At 30.3% G+C, this 24,950-nt stretch overlaps 3 protein-coding genes and 1 pseudogene across 3 annotated transcripts; 2 read left to right on the top strand and 2 right to left on the bottom strand.

The window, feature by feature from the left end:
• Positions 1–2,799: 2,799 nt before the first annotated feature.
• On the top strand, positions 2,800–3,891 carry LOC120203682 (vascular-related unknown protein 1-like). Its single transcript, XM_039203873.1, has 3 exons — positions 2,800–3,254; positions 3,338–3,409; positions 3,544–3,891. The coding sequence occupies exons 1-3, from the start codon at positions 2,886–2,888 to the stop codon at positions 3,697–3,699; spliced, it is 597 nt and encodes a 198-aa protein (XP_039059804.1). The 5' UTR covers positions 2,800–2,885; the 3' UTR covers positions 3,700–3,891.
• A 10,407-nt stretch (positions 3,892–14,298) lies between these two features.
• LOC120203823 lies at positions 14,299–14,879 on the bottom strand. Its single transcript, XM_039203993.1, has 2 exons — positions 14,714–14,879; positions 14,299–14,660 (listed from the first exon to the last, which is right to left on the bottom strand). Exons 1-2 carry the CDS (start codon positions 14,877–14,879, stop codon positions 14,299–14,301), a joined length of 528 nt encoding a protein of 175 aa, XP_039059924.1.
• A 285-nt stretch (positions 14,880–15,164) lies between these two features.
• Positions 15,165–15,923, bottom strand: LOC120203688. The gene has a single exon (XM_039203875.1). The coding sequence runs from the start codon at positions 15,921–15,923 to the stop codon at positions 15,165–15,167; it is 759 nt and encodes a 252-aa protein (XP_039059806.1).
• A 6,107-nt stretch (positions 15,924–22,030) lies between these two features.
• LOC120203743 lies at positions 22,031–23,805 on the top strand (annotated as a pseudogene).
• The last annotated feature ends 1,145 nt before the right edge of the window (positions 23,806–24,950 follow it).

The following is a 24,950-nucleotide window of genomic DNA, read 5'->3' as shown; positions in this document are numbered from 1 at the left end:
ATGATCCGAATTCGATGGAGAAATCCGAAATCCGGTCAAGTCCAGGTCGGGTTGAATGATATCGGGTCGGGTTCGGGTTCGAGGATTTTTTCGGGTCGGGTTCGAGGTAATGTATCCCCGCTCCGACCCGCCCCGATTATATATATATATATAATATTTTATATTTTTTATATTAATTATATATAAAATATTTTCGGGTTCGGGTTTAGATATAATATTTTGGGTCGGGTTCGGAGAATGGGCAAAAAAAATCTCCGACGAGACGCCCCGATAAATAATTCGTTAGGGATCGGGTCGAGGATGAGGATTCATTTCGGGTTCGGGGACTGGGCGAGCAAAACCCACCCCAAACCCGACCCATTGCCATTCCTAAAATGATCTTTCATTTCTGTTTTCCCCCCTTTAACTGAAAACTGCATAAAGTAAAAGAACTATAAAAACTGTATTGTATACTATAACGTATTCATTAGCCCAAAGTGCAAATTCAGCTGCTATAACTTTAGCACTTAAAGTGCAAAACCCTGCTGCATTTGACATATAATAAGGCCCATTACTGTATAGTGAAATTGTTGGCCAATGGACTCAAACTGTTTTCCCACGTCAACCAAATGTACAAGAGCATTACTTATCATTTTATTTTAGGCATAATGTTGAATTTAGGACGATAAAGTTTGATTTGGTTCAGGTTAAGGACGTGTTTTTGGATGAACTTTTTTTAATCTGATTTCATCCAAGATAATACTCTATAATTTCTTTTTATATATTTAGGAATAATATATATATTTCTCAACTACCTTCATATTTTATCAAATAAGAATAGATGAGAAATTATTTTTATCATGTTGAATTGGGTATGAGACGAGTTTTTATTCTAAAAATTTAGATCAATTTTGAAACAGATAAAACCTCTCTAAACCCAACTTAAGTATGAGGTAGAAAGATATACTACGTAAATTGATCAGAAATACGACTCAATTCCACCAACATGCTTAATTGATATATATATATATATATACCAAATTAGGTCTTATATCATTCAAATTTTAAACTTAAATTAAATTTTTAATAATTATTTTTGAACAATTCCTACTTAAGGGGAGGGGGATGGGAAATTTTTACTCATAATAGATTTTGAACCCACAATCTGGAGAAGAAAGTGTCAACCGAGAACCTTTTAATCATATACTCTAGAGATTGTTAATAAATCCTTAATACATTTAAAATTAAATAATTTAATATTTTTAATATTTAATCTTAATTTTATCTCGACTTGGACGTAAACATAAGTATATTATTCCCATTTTAAATGTAATATACTTGTTTTGGTTCAAATATCTTTAAATTTTAAAGCCCAACTTTTAGGACTAAAAACCTAACATTGAATTTGTTAATTGATCGTTGATTGTTGGAGTGTTGTAACATTGGCATTAAATTCAATTGACTAATTCATTGTTTTCTATTGAAAGCTGAGTCCCAACAAAGAAAATGGCTGCCGTTGTTGAGTGCCAATTTAAACTTGAAAGGTCAAATTCTTCCCCTTTAATTACTTAGGTAGTGTTTGTTTTGAAGAGGTAAAGGTATGTACTCTACGGATCACATCTGCAGTAGAAGAGGTGAACCAAAAGTCTGCAGTCTGCAAGAGGAAGACTATTTTTTTAACGTATGTACACTACTAAAATAAACTGAAATATAAAATAAACTGTTTTTTTTTAAACTTAAAAGAGTTTTACAATACTGAAATTTAAATAATTTTAGTTTTAATACTGAAATTTAAATAATCCATACAACTACAATAATACTTTTTTTTAAAATAAATCAATTCATATTTTAAAATAAATCAATCCATATTTTAGAATAAATCAATCCATATTTTAAAATAAATTAATTCATATTTTAAAATAAATCAATCCATATTTTAAAATAAATTAATCCATATTTTAAAATAAATCAATCCACATTTTAAAATAAATCAATCCATATTTTAAAATAAATCAATCTATATTTTAAAATAAATCAATCTATATTTTAAAATAATTTTTTTTCATATTTTAAAATAAATCAATTCATATTTTAAAATAAAATTTTTCATATTTTAAAATAAATCAATCCATATTTTAAAATAAATCAATCCATATTTTAAAATAAATCAATCCATATTTTAAAATAAAATTTTTCATATTTTAAAATAAATCAATATATATTTTAAAATAAATTTTAAAATAGATTTAAATGATTTTAATTTTCTCGCAGACCTTTGAAGACATAAAATCATGTTTGCACCAAGAAGAGCTCGCTCAGACTTTTGAAGAGCTTCTGTCTTCTAAAAAACAAACGGTCTGCGAAACCCAATGTCTGCGTGTGGTCTGCGCGGCGCAGACATAAGAGCTTTGCAGACCTTACACAGTAAAAACAAACACTACCTTACACACTAATGTTCATTTATATATAAAATATGCTTAACTTTCCTTTTCTCTGCTTCTCTCTCAGTCATGCTTTCAGTTTTTTTTTTTTTAATGATGATATGATATTATCTTATGGTGACATGTTAGCATTAATGTTTTAAAGGTAGATGACCAAGTCATTAGGTGTAATTTAAAAAAAAGGGTTGGGTGACTAAAACAAAACTACGGGCATAAGTGGATGTCTAAATATGTAGTTTACCATTTTATTTTTATGTTTTGTTGCAACTGCTGCTTTAATTTCCTCAAACTACCCCTGGCCCATTATTGGGTCTCACCAAGATTCTAAACTATGGGTTCCCTTTTTGTATTATATTTTGAAGAACTATTTTTTTTTCTTTCTATCTCTCATTATAAATCCTCCATTGTTAAGTGCTTATCGACTATCTTTTTTCAAATCCACAGAAACCTCTCTCCTTTCTGGATATGGAAGATTACTCCATCAATTCATCTGCTGTTTCTAAACAAAAAACATCACCCGAGGACGATGATTCAGTCGAAGAAAGCGGCTGGACTGCTTATTTTGAAGCTTTCTCCGACAACAACAATCAATATCAGCAGCAGCAGCAGCAAAATAGTTATTGTTCTAGTCTCAGTTGCGGTTCTTCGTTGATCTCCGATGCCGCCACGACCCGAGGCGCTGCATGGAAATCATCGTCGTCCCACAATAATATCGACCTTCATCACCGTGTTTTTCCCAAGAAGTTGAGGTTCAAGAAAACAAGAGCCGCAGAGATTTGTGACGAGGATGATTCTTTGGAGGATACCGCAAGCTCACCGGTCAATAGTCCCAAGGTAATATATATACATACATACATACTGTATTTCTTTAGCTTTGGTGTTTCTTAATTTGATGGTTTCAACAACATTTTTAATAGGTTAGTGATGACTGGAAATCAAACAATATGAATCCCAGAAAGAGAGAAGACCAAGCTGCACGTAATTCTCTGGTAAAATTCGATTATTCTCAGAATCATTGTGATAATTAATATATATATATATATATATATATATATATCCCCTTAAGTTGATGGTTTCAACTTTCAACAACTTTTAATAGCTGCACATTGTTGTGTGTTTTTAGGGGAAGGAAAGTGCAGATAATTGTTCAGGCATACATATTGAAGAAGAAGAAGAAAACAAATTGAATTTTCGTGATGGGAAGAATGATTGTACAGAGTTAAACAAAAGAGGGTTGTGCTTGGTTCCTTTCTCGATGTTAGTTAACTATCTCCGTTAATATCGTTAATCCGCATACACCAACGATTTTCGATCATATCGTTTTTCACATGATAGATATTACTGTAATTGATCGTCACGGCCAAACACAACATGATCGAAACTAGTTGTCTGAGAACAAGAAATAGGAATCAAGAAAGAACGACAATAATATTTAGTTGCACCCACTCCCTCTTCTTCCCCTCCTGTCTTCCTTCTAGCTACAAGTACTTTTCATATCATTGTATAAAGAAATTTCTTACTTTCTTTTTATCATCAATTTTCTCCTCTATTTTTTTACGACTATACATAAAATTAATGTTTTTTTTTATTAAAAAAACTTGAATTCGAGCACTTACATATTTGCATAATGAATATATATTGTTTATAAATTTAAAAAGTATGAGCATATATTATCTCTTGTAATTATCGTAATATTAAAAAATAAAATAAAATCAATGTCAAAGTATGTTGTGTATCCAAATATACATCTAACAATGTATTGGGCACGTTACTACTTAAAACAAGATTCAATTCCTTAATAAGAAAAGTGTGAAATATGGGTATCTCTTTGTTTTTGAAAGTGCTGTGATTTATGATTAAAAAAATTATTTTCATGAAAATATTATATTCAATTTTGTTTTCTCCAAAATAATACTCAAATTTTCATTAATAATTTGATTTATTCTAATATAAAACAAAGGGCAAAAGAACAAAAAAATTGAGACACTTTTTAGAGGGCGTTCAACCAAGTAATAAATGTAAGAACTGTGAACATCTTCTGTAGTTCAATTTTCAAAAGCAAAAGGAAAGTACTTTGAAAATGGAATCCAATTAATAAAAAGGATTTGTCTCAAGCGAATATTAGTCTCGTGTTTAACTTTTGAATAATTTATATATGTTTTTAAATATATTTTTGAGAAAATATTGTATAAAATTATTTATTTATTACATATAATATATTAATTAAAATTTTATGTACTGAAATGAAATAATAATAAATTTATTTATATATCAATTGTTGAAAGTAGCTAATGTGCCATGTAGTGGGTGATTGAAAGGCAAATCAAACCAACAAATATTCCGTTTAAATAGGTTGACAACACATGAACTTAGGACTCAAATAATTAATTAAATTTTATACTTAGAGGTTAAGAAATATTATTGTAGGGTTTATCAAATAAATGTCCAAAGTTTTCCATTAATGTAGTATTAGTAAAATGAAAGGAGAACTAATGGTTTAATTTCCACATTAATAACAATAATGACAATCACATGTAAATTCAAGGGACTAAAAAGTAAATTATGACATTTTTAAAGGTATCAAATTTATTTCATTTTAATAACATTTGTCCATTGTTTAACACTTGTGTATTTTTTAAAGTTTCAATTAATAAGGTTCAAAATTTTATTTTAGGAAAAAAATTATAAATCTGAGATGATTACAAGATAGTATTTATTCAGAAGATTCTTAATTATTTGACAATGAATGTTCAAACAATATAATAGACATGATGCTCAAACTCGAAACCTCTAAAAATATAATCATCCATTAACCACTGAAATTGTTTTTTAATAGACATTATTTATTTCCATAATAATAAAAACAAAGCTCTAATGTATAAAATTGAGTTTATTTAACTTTGATTTTATAAGTTATTTGTACATAAATAAATTAATAAACAAAAGACAAAGGTTTAAATATTAATAAATATCCAACACCTCTTGCAGGCCATTCATTTAAATGATTCAGAAGGAAGACCCCTCCATGTGTTGAAGCATTAAATACAGGTTTAAACGTTTAAAGAGAAACCAGAGTCGTTAAAAACAATTTTCAGCTAAAACATCCCCTCCAATTTATTTATTATTTAATAAAATAAAATAAAAAATCATTGTGACCTTTATAATTTTTTTAATTTAATGTGACTCTCAAATTTTAAAAAAAAACATAATGTGGGTTTTTAACCAACGATTTTTTATCGTTGTTCGTTACAATACTAATGTGACATTTTACTGTGACTAGTAATATGATTGATGATGTGACAGATGGGTTAAATGATTTTTTGGTCGAGTTCGAGGGCCAAATTAATTTTTTTTAAAGTTCAAGAGTTTATTTGATTTTTCAAAAAAAAATATTTCAGATCTAAAATATAAAAATGTTAAATATAATAAACACCAAAAATAAAATTTAAATTACTAAAAAATATATTATTATTTTTACCTCAAATTTAACCAGACTTTTATTTATATAAACATGAACTCGTCCATTCTGTACAATTGTATTTTATATATTTACTTCTAATTATCTTAAACTCTAAATGTATTTCTAATTCAACTTGATTAAATTGCTATAAAATTAAAGTAAATAAATATAATAAATTCTTTTAAAAAAATAAAAGTTATAAAATTAAAATTTATGTATAAATTATCATGAAAATATGTATTTAAAAATATAAAAAAATAGTTATACAATTAAGAAGAGCATTTTAATGAATATAACATGAAAGAGAAAAATAAAATTCACTTAAACTTGATTTAAAAATAATAATAGGAAAATTGTCATACATTGCTTAGATACAATTCTATAAAGTCAAGGTAGATATGAACTCAACGTGTTTGAGATTTCTTTTACTATCCCTAGTCATTATTTAATCTTTTAATTTTTCAAAGAATAACAAATTTGTCTTCATAAAATAAAAATAAAATAAAATTAACATGCACGAACGTAATAATATAATTATACTGCTAAATAAAATAAAATTCACATTATGCTTCATCTCTAAATTGAATGAATCACTTAACAATAACATTTTCAATCACTCTGGTTATATATATATATATATATATATATATATATATATATATATTAATTTTTAGTAATTTAATTTTTATTTCTAGTATTTTTATATTTATTTTTTTTATTTGTATAGTTTAAATTTAAATTTTAAAATATTTTTTTTGAAAAAAAATCAAATAATTCCTTGAAGTTAAAAAAAAGAATTTGGCCCTTGAACTCGATCAAATAAACCAATTTAGTTCATATGTCATATCATCTGGCGCATCATTAGCCACTGTAAACTGTCACGTCAGCATCGTAACTATGAACGACGGAAATCGTTGGTCGAAGGGTCACATTAGATTTATTTTCTAAGTTTGAGGGTTACATTGAGTGAAAAATATGAGAGCCATATTGATTTTTTAAAAGTACGAGGACCTCACATACCTTTTACCTTAATATTATCACATTCATATTCTTCTAAACAAGATGGATCAAAGTAGATGTTTGGGTGTAATCGTATTCCTTAAAAATTTTAAATTCTCATAAAATATAAATATTTTTATATTTTCTTATTAATAATCTAATTACATATAATATGAAATTTTATAATTTCGCACTATGTAAACTTTTAATATAATTTCCTAAGTTTGCGACAGTCCCTGCTTCTAAATACACGTGTATGCATGGCCGAATGTATATAGAGTGGGAGGAGCAAGTCTCCAAAATTTTTTGGTCTAATAGCATTTTAGGTCCTTATCAATTTAAACTTAAGTAAAAATATACTTTTTCCTTCTAATTTTTTACATCAAATACATAATAAGTTCCTACTATTTTGAACTTAGCTATTTTATCCCTCTCAATATTTGATCCTACTTCGTCCCTGTGTACGTGTTAAAAAAATACTGTACTTCTGAATTTAACAATTTTTTAAATTTAACATATAATATTTTTAATCATTTTAATATCTTAACTTGCTCTAGTACAATTTGAACTACTTTTTAATTAATTTTTGTTTTCTTTTACCTTTTTCATCTATTCTAAAAAGCTTTGTTAATTATTCCAAAATCTAGGTTGTGACATAAAGAGTGACCTAATTTGCCTTTAAATTAAGCTTTACTTACATAAATATGTCATCATGAAGAGTCGATAATAACTTTCAGCACGTTCTTATATACATCTAATTATATAAATTATATAATTTAATTCAAATATAAATGAGTTACAAACCCAATTTCATGTAATCTATATAATGGTTTTGGTCCCGTGAAGTGTAAAGGAGCGTGCATGAATCGGGGGACACGTTATTTATTTAATCATGAATTTATTTTTACTTGTTAGTGAAAATAAATAAATAAATAAATAAAAAGATTTTCCAGCTGTAATTTACGGAAGCATTTAAGGAAAAATAAGAATTTTCTTTTCTTCACATGGCCGGCAACTCTATTATTGGGATAGTATTTTTATTCAAATGACAATTATTATACAAAAGATTAGCTTATTTTTATTCGAATTGGACGGCGCTTTAACCTTTCTTAAAAGAGAAAAATAACAAAAACAAAAACATATTAATGAATTAAATAAATAAATATTTATCAATTGTTATTGGCTTAAAACAAAAAAAAATGTTCCATGAATTTGGCAAGTTTGATTAAATTATCCTTCAATTTTTATATATATTAAATTGACCCCTGTAGTTAAAATTTTCCTTCAACTTTTGTTAATAAATTATCAATTCAGTGACCAATTTGATCCCATAAAAAATTCAAGAGCTAATTTAACTAAAACTACCAAGTTTTAAAGTTAATTTGATTTAAAATAAAGTTTAGAGATCAATTCGATTAAATTTAATAAGTTCACACCTTAAGAAAAATAAAATTGAGTTATGTATATACTCAAATGAATAATAAACAGAGAGGATATTTTTATTAAACAACGAATATAAATAATAGAACAAATATAAAAGATAAAAAAGTATAAATAATAAATACAAAAATGCCAAATCCGAATGCATATACAGTTCTGGTTATAAACTACTGTATATAATATACAATGCATGAACATTTGGAGTGGATATATATTATAAATTATATGGTAAGTACGCGGATGAACATTTGGTTAGATAAAAATGTTGGTGCGTCGGCATATAGTTTCATTTAACTGAATTCGAAGGGGACGTTGTTGGTTTTAAAAGATTCGAGTTCGAGCAGTTGTATATGTAGAGCATGTGCATTACTAAATATCAGTAGTTAAGAATGATTATAAATAATATTACATTGTAATCACATCAGATTAAAAAATTAAATTAAATAGATTAATACTTTTCAAAGGTTGATTTCAAATATAACTAAATGTAATTTAGAGATTTGAATTGATTATAAATAGTTAGGTATTATATCGAAAAAAAACAGTGAAATTCAAGTAGAATATTAAGATATAATTTCATCTGGGTCTAAATGAGTTGGGCAATCAATCATAATTATTAAAGAAAGAGTAATGATGTGATTAGGATTACCAAGTGGTAGATCAGAAGTCTAACTCAACACTTAGTTTTGATTAGTAATGTCATTAATTTGGTTTGTAGGGCCAAAGCCTATGTAACTTTTTTTAATAGTTTGGAGTCATCTCCAAATAGTATGTGTTTATAACTTTATAATCTATTAATAAAATACACACGTACTTTATAGACGTAACTGCTCGAACCCATGATTTTTAAAAAACAACATTCTCTTTTCTTGTCTAAGAGACAGTTGGGCATAAACATGATATATGAACCGTTGAATAAATAATAATTCAAGCAACATTGAGTATTAAATAACATATATAAATAATTAAATATTTAAACAGGTATATTCAATAATTAAAGAGAAGCCCTCTTTTGAAGAATAATTGAATAGATAAGCAGTGGGTATTGAAATGGACATAAGATTTGGGGAGAAATTGGAAGTATTGTGTTGGAGTGATATAAAAGCCATTATATTTGGTTACAACAACAACAACAAAACCCTGCAGTCTGTTGGGCATAAACATGATATATGAACCGTTGAATAAATAATAAGTCAAGCAACATTGAGTATTAAATATAACATATATAAATAATAAATATTTAAACAGGTATATTCAATAATTAAAGAGAAGCCCTCTTTTGAAGATAATTGATAGATAAGCAGTGGGTATTGAAATGGACATAGATTTGGGGAGAAATTGGAAGTATTGTGTTGGAGTGATATAAAGCCATTATATTTGGTTTACAACAACAACAACAAAACCCTGCAGTCTACGTATGCGCGTTTGTATGGGAAGTAATCCATGCAAATAAATCTCTGCGTAAAAAGCTCTGCATATAGACAGAAACGTAAGACCGAATAAATTAAAAAGAGGAAACATGAAGAGAAGAATACATAGAAGTCAACGATAGTAAGCAACGAGAATGAATGAAATCAAATGGGTTAAAACCTAACTAAGGCAACACTTCTCCGCTACCCTAGTTCTAGCCTTATGTAAAATTTTCAATATCGTTGAATGAGTGGAACTGACAACTGAAATTATCATATTTTCTTTTAGTCTATATTCTATTTCTACTGTTACACTCATCTAACAAATTTAATAATTAAGTTTTAAGTTCAAAATTTTAATATTTAAAAAGTATGTAGATTAAAAATAATAAAATTAAATATAAATTAAATCCACAACTTTAATATTTAATAGTATAATTTATGTTGGATTTGTTATTAGTTTGGTTAGTTGATTTATTTGCACCATTTAATTTAGTATTAATTTATATAATGAAATCTTTATTATAATTTCAATTCCTTATAATAATTAGCATTAGAAATGTTGAAGAAAATATAGCAAATGGAAAAGAAATAAAAAAGAGAATCCTGGATGACGTTTGCGTGATTACCGGCTTATAATAAAGAGAATTCTAGAACAAGGTGAATGCCCCCACTAAAGAAAACAAATTCATCCATTTAATTCATAACCATGTGCAGCCCTTTTCATCTTCATATAAAAATAAATAGATGATCTTTCTTGTTTTAGACTTTTAGATTCACATTTAGATATATAGGTATGTTTATGATAGTTTTCTCATACTGTTCGACTCTAATATACGATTTATTAATGGTCTTCAGTAGTTTTAATCTCATTTTGTGGTTCGTTTGCCGATGCAATCGGATCTATTTGTATCCATCTTGTTTAAGTTTATTGTAGTCTTAACCTTGAGGTCGTGAGATCGAGTCCCATGAAGGGCATTTCATAATTTGGAGGTCTCCTACGGAAGCTGCTCTCAACCTAGTGTTGAGGGCAACCTACTATCTTACCTCCCCCTTACCCCATTACATATGGGAACAAGGGACAATCATTTTTTTTGTTTAAGTTTATTGGTTGAGTTTTTAACATTTTTCTTGTTTAGTCTTTGTTTGATCTTAAATGACTAATTTATTGTCAATATATATAAGAAAAATATCATAATTATATGTTCAATTTACGATCATGGTTATAACATTCACCATTTTTTTAAAATAAAGCTAGCAATTTTGATTAAGAAAAAACATGAACTTCAAGTCTAGTAATCACTTAATTCATTAATCATTTTCAATAAATTAAAATTAATAAAATTTTAATTTTAATACCTGCATTAAACATATAATTAAATAATATTATATTCGTAAATTACTCGAATCCAACTAAAAATAAATTAAAATTTGATCAAATTTATTTTTATTTAAAAGAGTTAAATTCCCGACTTGATTCCATAATAATTTATAAGTTAATGGATATTACGATGTATCCCGTGACAAATGGGTGAGTGATGTTAATTTTGTCTCGTGACTATAATTGGATTTGAAGCAAAAGAGGCTGCTAATGATTGATAGTTAATTGATATTGCTGGTTTAAGATGTTAAATTTAGATTATCTACCTCAGCATTTAGACTAATTATGCTTACTTAAAATGACCACTTACCATTAAATAATCTCACTAATAAGGTCAATTTAATTTTATGCATAACCCTGGCTTTATAGTGTACGCAAAACACTAATTTCTCACATTATCTAACTTAGAAATTCTGGATGTCCTTAGTTCGAGTAATTGTATCTACAAGATATGTATGCATTACGAATAATTAAAAAGATTATAAACAAATAATATATTATTAATATTAACTGAATTAAACTTAATCAATATCAAATTAAATTATTATAACAATTTATTATACATGATTTTATTATCGAGTCTTATCTAAACCATATGAGAAAAAGATGACGCAAAAAATTAAAAAAAAAAACAAAAAAAAACAAAAAAAAAACATATTAACTCGTTAATTTTAATAATTGGTGATCAAAACAAAAACAAAACGTTAATGATTGTTTTATTAAAATTTTAATAATCAAAGTGAAAAACGATAATAATTTGATGATAAATAAGATAGTTTTTTATAAATAATCAAATCAAAATAGCTAAGATAGTTTACATAATTTTATTATTGGGGGATGGGGGGGGGGACAATCAAGGGTAAAGTTCAACAATGAGTAATATGTTAATAGTTTGTCTATATATCTTTTTGGTTGAAAACATTGTATAAGGGTCGGTTTTTCAGTTTATTTGCCGGCCACCAACGACCTCTATACTTAAACCTAATTATTTATCATTTACAAGAGAGAATAAAATCTTAGAACAGAATCCCGTATCTTAATCAAAATTATTTTTTATATACACAAAATTGGGAATAATTGAAAGGGAAAGCACAAAGGAGCATTCAATCATTTACAGCACCCTTTAAATCAATATAATATTAAGAACAAAATCAAAGTAATATAATCTTTAAGGACATTTTATCACCGTCAGGGATGGATTGAGGGAGAAGGGTGGGACAGTCGTCTCCTTATTTTAGATTATTTATATGTATTTTTTATTGGTAATTTATTTTCATCCCTCTAAAATTTGTTCATCCTACTTATAACTGTATCCATCCATGATCACTGTCTTTTATACATGTTAACGTCATTTGGTTTATACACGCATTGATCTTATTTTTATTTTTAATTTTCTTACTGCCGGAGGTCTTCCACGAAAGCTGCTCTCAACCTGGCGTTGGGGTCAGCCTACTACCCTACCTCCCCCTTACCCCATTGCATATGGGAATCAGGGTTTTGTTGTTGTTGTTGTTGAATAAACATAACTATAGCTACAATTAATACGTTGTGATTAAGATTAATGTCACATATTCTATATAAATTTCAATTAATTTAAAATTTATTAAATTCATTTATATTTATAAATTGAGAATGTCTTTTAAAGAATAAATGGATAGTTTAAACTTATTTAAGCTTAGCCATTTTATTTTTGAAGAATATATTTTTATTTGAATATTTAGTATTTAGTAAACTTTTCTTATAAAAAATTTAAAATATAGAATAATATTTTAACATTTATCTTCTATTACAAAATAAATTTGATTTGATAACCATCGAGCAAGCTTAAACTAAAACTAAATCTTGAGACATGAATCAAGTTCAAATTTGTTACTATTGGAGCTCATCTCGACTTGATTACACCCTTACTTGAAGGTACAATATATTCGGGCTCATCTCAACCCTATTATACCCTTGCTTGAAGGTACAATCGACTCGAAAATAATTCAATTTTATCTACCACTACATCTCTATTTAGTAGGGTTAGATAACAGTGGTAATAATCATGACCATATCTCCCACGATGAGTACAAGTGGGTAGATCATTGGATCCCATGGCCTGTGCAGTTTTTGAACTTGTAGACTTGATCATCCTTTTACAATTGATGCTTGTATTTGCAAATGTTATTTTTTTTCTCTATCCTCACAATGTTCTTTTGCCTTTCTTCTTGACTAACCAATGGATAGGTTTCATTAAGAGTAGAGATAGGTTCCATATTCACTATTTGGGAGTGCAAACTACCAAAAATAGTGCCATCTAGATCCATTAAAAATTGTTGTGTCGTTTCAATTCAACACGTTGAATAAGGTTAGGGACATCAACATATGTTAAAGAATTTGAAAGTATAATAATAATCGACATCAATATAAAATTAGATATACATAAGTGATGAGATTTTATTACTTCTATGAATGAGAAAAATAATAGTCTATTATAAAAGTAAAGATCACAAAGAGTATAAACATATGATATCTGCCTCCAATAATAAGAAAAATAATAATTCATTATAAATGTAGAGATTACGAAGAGTACAAATACATAATATCTACCTCTACAAATGAGAAAAATAACAATTAATTATAAAAATGGAGATCATGAAGGGTGTAAATAGATGATATTCTATGTATCTTAAACTCTATATATATATATATCAAAATCCGATGTATCCCAAAACACTTTCCCAATAATCCAATAAAAATTTAGCATCCTAAAACACTATCCTAATAATCTTACAAAAACTTATCACTTTTTTTTACAAAGTAAACCCAAAAAATTATAAAGATTATAAAATGATTATATCTCTCTAAAATAATTTTTCTCGTCATTCAAAAACTAATACATATTCTCTATTTATATAGCCAAATATTCAATCGCTAAGAATCTTTATCATATAGTTTATTTTATTTAAATAAATTTAATCATCAAATAATCACCGATTATTAAAATTATAATTAAATCTGATTTGATTAATAATTAGAATTTAAATAAATATCTAATTGCACACGTACAACCATATAAGATGCACTATTTAATTCATCCCAAAATACTTCAATTTGAACCCAAAAAAATTGATTAATGAACGAAAAATAAATGGTTTTAAAAAATCTCTCCACTCTGATGCTATGACTATGAATAAAAATAAACAAATTTTACACCTTAACTTTCATCTTACAAATTGACTGAACACTTCGAGTTGGGATAAAAATCGAGATATCACATTTGCTAGGAAACGATGCATGAATCTTCAACAACTTAAACATCGTCACCTTCCCATGCATCGTGGCAACCGACGAGAAATTGACTGATCCCGACAAAACATCCGCCCAAAACGTAGTGTTCATGATCAAACGCTCCACCTTGAAATCGGCCACCGTGCTGATATTGAGCTTCCCGCGGCTAGGAACCGATGATTGTTCAATTGGAACCGTCGCAACAACAGCCCCACGATAGTTTATAAAACCCACGGTGTTCTTGAACTTGAAGCTCCAGTAGTTACAATTGTTGACAGTCACTAACATGGGTACGGAGAGTTTATCGTGCTCGCATTCAGAATCATTCCCGGACCAAAATCAATGTTGTCGAAGCCTTGAGGGTAAACTGCGATTTCAGGGTTCCTTGGCTTGAAAAGAGTGAGGGCCAAAGCAGTGAAAACGATAGCAGTAATAAGTATGAGAATTGCAGTCACTCCACAGCATATTTTGAGACCTCGAGAACCTATGGCCTTGCCCATTTTTTTTCTAGAAAAAAACTGTGGATTAAAAGGCTAAAATTTGATGAAATTATAATGATAATCACGATTCGTTTGATAGAACGGAGTATATAAAGGCAACAATTAAATTAAAAAAAGAAGAAGGATGAGCTTGATTTGTACTGAAATTGAATGATCTTTGGACTTTGGGTAGAAATCTATTTTGATTGGACTTCTTTGCTATTTGATTTGTACTGAAAGTTAACTTGTTAATGTAAACTCACAGGACATTTATTGTTTTGTTGTTTTTTTGATTTAATGTCTTAATTAATATCCAGTACGACTAACAGTGCCTCTAAAGACATAGAGGCAATCCCCATTCTCAACACCATGCCACCTTAAGCTACAATTCTCACGCATTATCCTTTGCTTGTGTATGAACAAGTAATCGTCTCGGGGAAGAATTCTTCTGCTCAACAACAACTCTCTTAATTCGTTAACGGTGCTGCAATCCTTCATTTCGAACGTAATCGCGGCCGCATTCAGCAGGCTGGAAGACATTTGCACCACAATGTTCAGCTTCTTCGACGGAGGCTCTTCCCTTAAACGATTCATGGTTTTCAAGAAAACGATGATTTCCGAGGATTCGGATATCCCGTATTCACTCAGGTTCCGGAAATCGTCTGTCATTTCTGTTCCGGAGAAAAAGAGTAGCATTCTTTTGATCGGTGTGCCATCGACGATGTGGATTTTTTCTTTTAAGCTGCGAACCGTCTCCGTCGTATCGACCTCCATGGTGATCTGTTTAGCCGAAAATTTCACAACGATTTGCATTTTACTGCAATGATTAATCGGTGGCGAAAGCGGTTTCGTCGCGGTAAGGTCGATTTTGGTACCGTGTGTGACGATCGGATAATCATCCATGTCTAATCCATCCACGAGCTCCCAACCGGATACCGAAAGTGTTTGCGATCCTGCTGGAATTCCCAGGAACTGTTCTAACTTACTTTTGATGGCTAAAACAGGTTCCTGGAAACCGATTTCCATGGCGAATTCTCGTCCCCGAGCAACAATGGTTACTCTCATTGTGCCAAATCCAAGATAAAGCAGTGGAAGAAAACTTAGAGATTTCAGTAATAACCAATGCATGAAATATTTTTTAGGAATTTGAAATGAAAAATCATGAGAATTGGATTCAAGAATATGAGTGATGGATCATGTTTGATGAATGGGAAATCATGCAAATTGGCAATTAAAATTAAACTGATTTTGCAACTTTGACAGTTAAATATTTGTTCATTCCAATTACATTTTGCAAGTGAGTTGAAGCATGAGTTAATAAAAAGAAATTTTGTCAAAATAAGATAAATTCCATATTGTATATTTTTATATTATTAATTTTTAATATCAATATTTTTTTTATAATTATTTTTTAACTCATAAAATTCTGATAAACAATTTTTAATATAATTGTTTATACAAAAAAAAATTATAAATACTATATTTTCGAAATTAATCATTTCAAAGTATCAACATTTAAAAAATCTTCAAAATTTCTCATTCAAGGGCACCCTGAAGATTTTCTAATATTATTTATAAAATTATGATTGATATCTCAATTGTATTTGAAAAATGATAAGGTCGTAAGTAGGGTTGTATTATTTTGAGTTATTCGAGTTTGATTTTGTTACAGTTTGATCAATACTCAATTCAGATGGACTCGATTTAAATTTTTAACGAGCCATAGCAAGCTCCTTGATACCAGACTCAAAATCTTGTGAGCAACTAAAAAATATATATGAAATTTTTAATTTTTTAAATTAAATTATTAATAATATTAACATTTATATGTTATTTATTCACAAATACAATATAAGACTTTCATATACTTAAGGTTTAGATTCAAACTCGAGTTCGAGCTTGAACCAAGCTCGAGTTTAAGCTTCAATTGACTTGCTTGAGAATATTTTGAGCTCAAGTTTTTTAAGCTGAGAAAATTTAAGCTCATGAGCTATCGAGTCGAGTCGAGCTTCAATTTTTTTTATTAAGGGACGATTGATGCGGGTAACCCGATCCGATCTGGGTTGTCACATTAGGGCCACCGGAGCAACCCACTGTAAAAATAGCGGAAAATTTAAAACTTTTATTAAAACATGTAACTTATAAAATGATTTATCATTATGCATAAATAAAACATATTTTTTTCAAACTCGTATATAAAACAAAATACAATTACATGCCCCCTAATCACATATATCATACTCTACAAACAACGCCGGAAGAACTCCCTTACTGAAGTTGATAACTGCACTGGTACAATTCTTTTAACTTGCAAAGATGAGTAATAGAGTGAGTTTTGGAAAGCTCAGTAATACAGAACTACCAGATGATGCTGAAGAACGTACATATATAGATAAACATATATTTCCTTATCGGTTCAAACATCTACAGATTTTTATGCTGAGCGAAGATCCTACGGATATTTCAGGTAGTAACAGATAATGAGCTTTCAGTTCAGGGAATTATTTCAGATGACTAAGTTCAGGAGATCAGAATAGGTTATCTAGTGTGTTCCCGTAAAACCAGTAAAAAGATACAAATCTTTTTTTAAAACATATTTTTATTTATCAAAAACCATAGTAATCCCTTCCACCGAACACAACATGATGTGTAGGTTCCCTAGAACCATACAACCCCGGCACAACAGTTAGGCCCTGAGCTTAAAGCCGATGAGTCTGCATATATTCTTCCTCCAACAATACTCCCAAATAAAACATTTATCAAAAACCATAGTAAATTCCCCCATCCAAACACAACATAATGTGTAGGTTCCCCAGAACCATACAACCCCGACACAATAGTTAGGCCCTGAGCACAAAGCCGAAGAACCTGTAAGTATTCTTCTCAACAATAAACCCCCCAGATAAAACATTTCTCCGTCGGTAAAAGGAGATATCATAAATCAAAACAGAATTCAGATCAAATATCAGAACAGAATCCATATCAGAAATCAGAACAGAATTCATGTAATATATCAGAACAGAATTCAAGTCGGAAATCAGATAAAAATATTTATGTGATTAGGGAACACACCAGAGTTTATGATATTATTCAGAGGTACAAGATAATCTTAATAGGTAGAGACACATGGATCTTCAGTATACCGATAGAATGTCGGAATTCATAATAACTATTGGAAGAGTTCAATAACTGACAGAATCATCAGTTATTCAGAATGTGACTTGAGCTGATAAGGAAGAAATGAAGATTCAAACATTTACAGTCGGTGTCGATCTATCGGATTATTGAAATAACTCAAGTTTAACAACTCCCAAAACTAATGCATGTTGACCGGTCTATTCGTTGTTCTACCAGGTATTCACTCTTTATCATTGAACATATCTTAAGGAGTCGAACATATATTCTAATGTTCTTTATTTCATTTTCATGCTTCCACGATACCATAAAATACTGACGTACTTGATTTGTGGTTCATAATCCATAGAGATGATACATCATATAAGTTTATCCGAGTTTCCATGCTTTTCCTAATCACTTACTTAATCCTCAGTCATTGAGGTTACTTAGTTCATTTAGCATTCAAGTCCATTCCAGTTACTTCGGGATTTTCTAGAGTAATTCAAACGTTCCTGAATTTCATATACATATTGTACTTTTGTTCCATTCAATTTGGTCTTCGTAGTTGATTTGTCGAACAAACGTCCAATTCTTAGTATGAATGTGATCTAGAGTTGATATGAGCTGAATACTTCCAAAATTATCATCGAGCCAAACTTGAGAAGACGAACACACATTCAAGTAATATCTATGCCATTCAGGTATTGATAGCTTTAGGGTTGATCTACTCACTTAAATTATGTTCCATTACTTTTAAGGTTAGTACAACACCCATATTTACTTGGATTCCTTAATTAATCCAAAACATATACTTAGTATAGGCCATAAGGGTATTTTGTCATTTTGGTGCTCAATTTTATTCCATTAATTTCAAAGCTTGAGGATATCTATTCATTCATGGGCTTGGTGATATTCTTGGTCATTCTTATTCCAGGGGTATTTTGGTCAGTTTACAGATCCAGTGTATTACAACCATTTCCTCCCATATGATCTTATTATTTAATTTTAATGTATCATCTTTTCCAGTTCTTCCGAACAACAAAAGAGCACCCTCAATAATTTATTCTTAGCTCAGAGATTTTCAGGTTAATTGCCTTCTCAGAAGTTACAAACATGTTATCAGGAATTTTCTATACAAAGATGGATCTTAACCATTAAATTCGTAATTTATCGAGTTAAATATGAATTTTCAAATTACTTTCTCATTCAGGGTCAACACAGACTATTTTTACCTCTCAATGGCATTTTCGTAATTTCTTAACCAGATAATTTCGGTATTAACTCTTAACGAACATACTTATAATTTGGATTGCTTTCCCAAACATTCTTTGATCTTGAAATGATTCCCTTAACAGACTCTTAGATTCTTGCTCAAATCCTCTTGGGTTAAAAACCGGTTATCCATATTTTCTAAGCAAAACTAGTATTTTTTGTGCACATCATTAGTTTCATCAGATCAATATGTCTTTAAAACCTCTTATCCAAGTTCCATAGTCAAATCTTATCTTTTTATAACATAAGGGTATTTTTGTAATTTTATCATATCACACTATTCTCATAATTTCTCATCCAAGTACCTTTAACATTTAACCTTTGATGAAATAAATTATAAGTTACAGATCCAGGTTGATTTCATTATCACTGAGCACAGAACTTGTAATTTAATTCTAACAATCCCTCAATTTCCTATATCAGTCATCTGAACCATAATAAATTACTGAACCTTTTTACCGTATTCACATCAAGTATAAAAATTAATTAACTACACAAATGAGATCAATATTATCATAATCATGCATTTACCAATATTCACATGTTTCATAAAGCATAAAGAGGTAGTAAAGTATTACCTCAATTTTCGTGCCATACTGATTGGTTATCCCTTGTTCCCATATGTAATGGGGTAAGGGGGAGGTAAGATAGTAGGCTGCCCCCAACACTAAGTTGAGAGCAACTTGCGTAGAGACCCCGAATTATGAAATGCCCTCCATGGGACTTGATCCCACGACCTCAAGTTAAGAACCTTGTGCTCTACCAACTGAGCTGGATGGTTTATCGACCATATAAATTCTATTCGAACGCCTTTGATCTTTAATTCAACTTCCAATATTTCCTCGAATCCATATCAACAGAAATCACATAAAAAGCGGAGCTTAATTCCGAAAAACAGATCGAATCGGGTGATAAATTAATCAAAAACATTTTATCGGGTTCGAGTTTGGCGAAACAAACCCCAAAAACAGATTCGAGACATCAAAAACTTAAAATATGACTTTTCAAAAAATTTAACTTTTCGGTCAAAGTCAACAGGTTTGACTGGCAATTTCGAGGCCTTTGGGTCCGAATTTCGAAAAATGGACTACGGAATCGGACTCAGAACGTCGAAAAACGTCAGATAGGTATACCCAGTCAAAGTCAAAGGTCGTTCAACGCTCGGTCAATACCGGTCAATGCTGGTCAACTGTGGTCAACGCTGGTCAACAGTCGACCGTTTTACACAAATATCACCCTAAGAGAAATTAATTAAAAATTAGCACATTCTACAAATATTTACAAAACTAACACCCAAAATTTACATAAATATCACCTTAACAGAAATTAATTACAAAATTAGCACTCCCTACGCGTAGTGGCGGCGCGTGCGGTGCGTGAACAGTGATACGGTGTCAGAAAATTCCGAAAAAATCTTAAAAATTATTTTAAGTTATTTTGAGACACTTACCGAGCGCAGTTCACAATTTTGAACGTCGGAGAGCTCGATTCCGAAACATCGAAAACTTTGACTTTCTCACCCCTCCACGCGCCGACGACGACGGAGAAACGGAGGACACCGGCGGACTCGGAAGGATGCAAGAAACAAGATGGTGCAGGAGGTGTCGAAAACGGATGGTCGGATCGTCGTGAATCAACGAAAAACCAACTAAATCGAGTTAAAACCGACGATACTTCCAACTCAAATTAACGACGACGATTCATAACGAAAGGTTTAAGGGGTTTTGTTCTTCGGTCGACAACGAACATGATGTGGTTTCGGTTCGTCGATCAGAGGTCGGACGACGAGTAGATCGGAGTTGAAGGGGAGGAAAACTGGAAAAATTCCAGAAGCATACGGGAATGGGTTAATATTTCTTCTAAGAAAAATGGTCAAATTATGAGTTTAGTCATGAATTTTTACTTCTTAAAATGGTCTGCCAACTTTGAAATTTTACAATTTAATCTACCGTTTCTTTCAAAATTCCATTAAATCAATACTTTATAATTTTAAAATTTAACCCCTAATTGGGGTGTTACATTTGAGGCGACTACGAGGATGACGATTAGTCAATAGTTAGATGGCGAGGAGGGGCCAAAGTCATAGATTGGGCAGCAATGGTAATAGAAAATTGGGAGTTGAAACTAAAGATTTTAGGGGTTTGAAATTTTTCTTAGATTTTAGAGAAAATTTGATTAAAAAAACATAATAATAATTTTGAGTTTCTCTAAAATATTTAAAAAATATATAAACATGACATATGTTACATCTTGGATGATTAATGAATTTTTTAATAACAGTAATAAATCAGACACATAAAATAATAAATAATAAAACGTAAAACACTTATTGAAAAAATACTTCAAACACCCAAAATGAATAAAATATATAATTTGAATATTTATTTTATCAAAATTATTTCAAAAATTTAAAATTAATAAAAATATAATTTAAAGATTTATTTTTATAAATAAATAATAATAAAAATATAATTTGAAGATTTATTTTTTAGTTATTTTTTTAATTTAGAAAAGAGATAAAAGAATTAAAAAAAGGAAAAAAGAATAAACTACGAGTTTATTTCTAAAGGGCAAAACCCATACTTTAAAAGTTTCATCTTTGGCTTTCTCCCTCCTTGCCTTTCTTGTCTTTGGAGAACTACTAATTTCAAGCTCATCCCTTTTTCTTAGATTCTGCTAAGTTTCAAGGTATGGGAAGCTTAATTCTTCGTTAACTGTTCGTTCTATTGTTAATGGCGGATGCAATCTCTCTATTTTCCACTTTTCTTTTTTTCTTCTTTTAACACCACCGCTACTCACATTAATGCTTTAAACAAGAATTCAATGCCTGTGAAGGGAAACCCACAAAAGAATTATCGTTTTGATAATGTTGATGATGCTTTGTTTTTCTTTAATAAGATGATTGAGAAGTACCCAAAGCCTTCAATTGTGGAATTCAATAAACTATTAGCACCCATTGTTAGATTGAAACATTATGCAGTTGTTGTTTCTATGTATGGCCAACTGGAATTGTCTGGAGTTTCTTATGATGTTTATTCTTTCAACATCCTGGTTAATTGCTTTTGTCAATTAGGTCGAGTTGATTTCGGGTTGTCTGTTTTGGGGAAAATGCTGAAGTTAGGTGTTGAACCTAGTGTCGTAACCTTTTCCAATTTGATTAATGGACTTTGCAAACAAAGCAAGTTTGCTCAGGCTGTGAATTTGTTTGATGAAATGGTTGAAAAAGGGTACCGACCTGATAATTGTTTACAGTACATTACTCAACGGGTTGTGTAAGACCGGCGACACCGACAGAGCTTTAGGTTTTTAAGGATGGTGGAAGAAACAGGTTTCGCACCCAATATAATGTATGGCACTGTCATTGACTGTCTCTGTAAGAACGGGCTGCTGAAGAAGGCTCTCGATCTCTTCTCTGAATTGAAGGCTAAGGGAAATCAACCAAATATCGCTACTTACAATTGCTTAATTCATGCTATGTGTAATTTGGGCCAGCAAAAGGAGGTAACAAGGCTTTTGAATGAAATGAGAGAGAACAATATTTCATTCAGTATTTTCACCTATAATACCTTGATCGATGCATATTGTAAGGATGATCGGATTTCTGAAGCTATAGATACCATTGACGCGATGAGGAAGCAAGGCATTGAGCCTGATGTTGTCACTTATAGCATATTGGTTGATACCTATTGCAAGCAGGGAATGGTTTCTAAAGCTGAAGACGTTGTCAACACAATGAGAAACCAAGGCATTGAGCCTAATGTTGTTACCTATAGTGCATTGATAGATGGTCATTGCTTGCAAAACGAAATGGATAAAGCTAGTAGAGTATTTCAGTTGATGATTCAAAAAGGTTGTGCACCTAATATACGGAGTTACAACATCATGATCAATGGATATTGCAAAGCTAAAAGGTTTGACGAAGCAATGGAACTCTTTCATGAAATATCTCGAACAGGACCAACCCCGAATATCATCACATACAACACTCTAATGCAAGGCATGTGTCATTTAAGGAGAGTTTCTGTTGCATGTGAACTTTTAAGGGAGATGCTTGCTTCTGGAGTAGTTCCAGATCTTTTGACCTATTCGATTTTGGTGGATGGCTTATTCAAATGTGGTAAACTTAAAGAGGCCTTGAAAGCTTTTCAGGCAATGCGGAATAGTGATTTGGAACTCGATATTATCTTTTATAATATACTAATGGATGGCGTGTGCAAAGCTGGGCATATTGAATTTGCAAAGAGAATGTTTAACGAACTGTCCATCAATGGTTTAAAACCCAGCGTTTACACATATAATATAATGATTAATGGATTATGTAAAGAGGGATTAGCAGATGAGGCATATCAGTTGCTTAGGAGCATGGGAGATAATGATTGTTTGCCTAATATAGTCTCTTATAATGTAATGATCCAGGGGCTTTTCCGAAACAGCTCTACCTCAAAGGCAACCCAACTTCTTGCGGAAATGGTCGGCAAGGGCTTCTCTGCAAATTTATGCACTGCCATCTTATATGTTGATCTACTCTTACGACCTAATAAATCAATCTTGATTTAAAATGTTGGATTGGTTGTGTAACGATCATTAGTTGTGAATGATTATTGATATCTATTTCCAGCTTTAGTTTACGTGTACCTTAACATCAAGGTGTATTTTGAGGTTATAATATATTCTTGTACTTAAACTTCTTCATTTTCTGTTATAATTTTTTATCATGTTTAAATTAGATTAATCTTATACTAACTGGTGACATAACCTTGTGTTTGTTTCCAGCATCAATGCTGCAAAGATATAGTTTGGGATTTCCCACTTCATGCCTTGTCTTGTATGGAGCTGTGGTATAAAAGTTCCTTTATTTTTACCAGTTTGACCTGATTTCCTTGAATTATTTTTATTTATTCATTCTTTAGCATTTGAAACTATAAATCTTACTGTTTGCAGTGTTAGTTTGGATCTGATATTTTGGTTTCCGGATTTTCAATAATTTCATATTTGTATATATTGTGTGTGATGATTAAATGGTTTTGAAGCCAGTCAGCAAGAAATGTCTGATCCGGTGGCACTCGTGCTTCAACCGGCCTTCTACTGCATGCAACTTCCGAGCATAAACACACCACATGCATATAAACCAGTACTTGTGCTTGCGTTCCCGGTTCTTGCTAGCTCAGGAGTCGTGTATTCAAGTGTGCCTGCTACATGCGGGGTTACAGGATCGTGTCCAAGGTCGTGCAGCTTTGCAAGCAGAAAATCTCACAATCTGGCCTTCATTTTTTAATTGTAAAAATTACAACATCTGAGCGCAGAATGGCTCTGAGTCAGTGGCAAGAACCTTTCCAATATAGGGATGAATCTGCTTGCTGATATTCTCCACAAACACTGAGACACGAATGGGTTGATTCGGACCTGAGACTCCCCATCTTCTCTCCTTCAACATTTAATCATGACATTATTATATATAATTTTGATTGATATGATAATAAATTCAACTTTCAACATTTATAAATTATGTCAATTTGATCCCAGTTCTAAAAAATTCAACCCTTTAACATTTGCATAATGTGTAAATTATGTATCATTTTTTAGAATTATTATCAAACTGACATATTATGTAAACATTAAAAAAAATTATTTCATCAATCATTGCTTCCCTCTTTTATAGGTGGACCAATTTGCTCTCTTTCAAACTAATATGGATTAAACTCC

Source organism: Hibiscus syriacus, unplaced genomic scaffold (assembly GCF_006381635.1).
Source record: "Hibiscus syriacus cultivar Baekdansim isolate YM2019G1 unplaced genomic scaffold, ASM638163v2 tig00010263_pilon, whole genome shotgun sequence".
Taxonomy (NCBI): Eukaryota; Viridiplantae; Streptophyta; class Magnoliopsida; order Malvales; family Malvaceae; genus Hibiscus; species Hibiscus syriacus.
Note: the sequence above shows the minus strand (reverse complement) of the source record. Positions and strands in the feature narration are given on the sequence as shown.

Bases quoted from the DNA above. Each gene is read 5' to 3' on its own strand.
- LOC120203682 (XM_039203873.1), top strand. From the start codon at position 2,886: ATGGAAGATTACTCCATCAATTCATCTGCTGTTTCTAAACAAAAAACA. The intron at 3,255-3,337 runs GTAATATATATA...CATTTTTAATAG, and splicing joins CACCGGTCAATAGTCCCAAG to GTTAGTGATGACTGGAAATC. The intron at 3,410-3,543 runs GTAAAATTCGAT...GTGTGTTTTTAG, and splicing joins AAGCTGCACGTAATTCTCTG to GGGAAGGAAAGTGCAGATAA.
- LOC120203823 (XM_039203993.1), bottom strand. From the start codon at position 14,879: ATGGGCAAGGCCATAGGTTCTCGAGGTCTCAAAATATGCTGTGGAGTG. The intron at 14,661-14,713 runs GTCCGGGAATGA...TACCCATGTTAG, and splicing joins CTTCGACAACATTGATTTTG to TGACTGTCAACAATTGTAAC.
- LOC120203688 (XM_039203875.1), bottom strand. From the start codon at position 15,923: ATGAGAGTAACCATTGTTGCTCGGGGACGAGAATTCGCCATGGAAATC.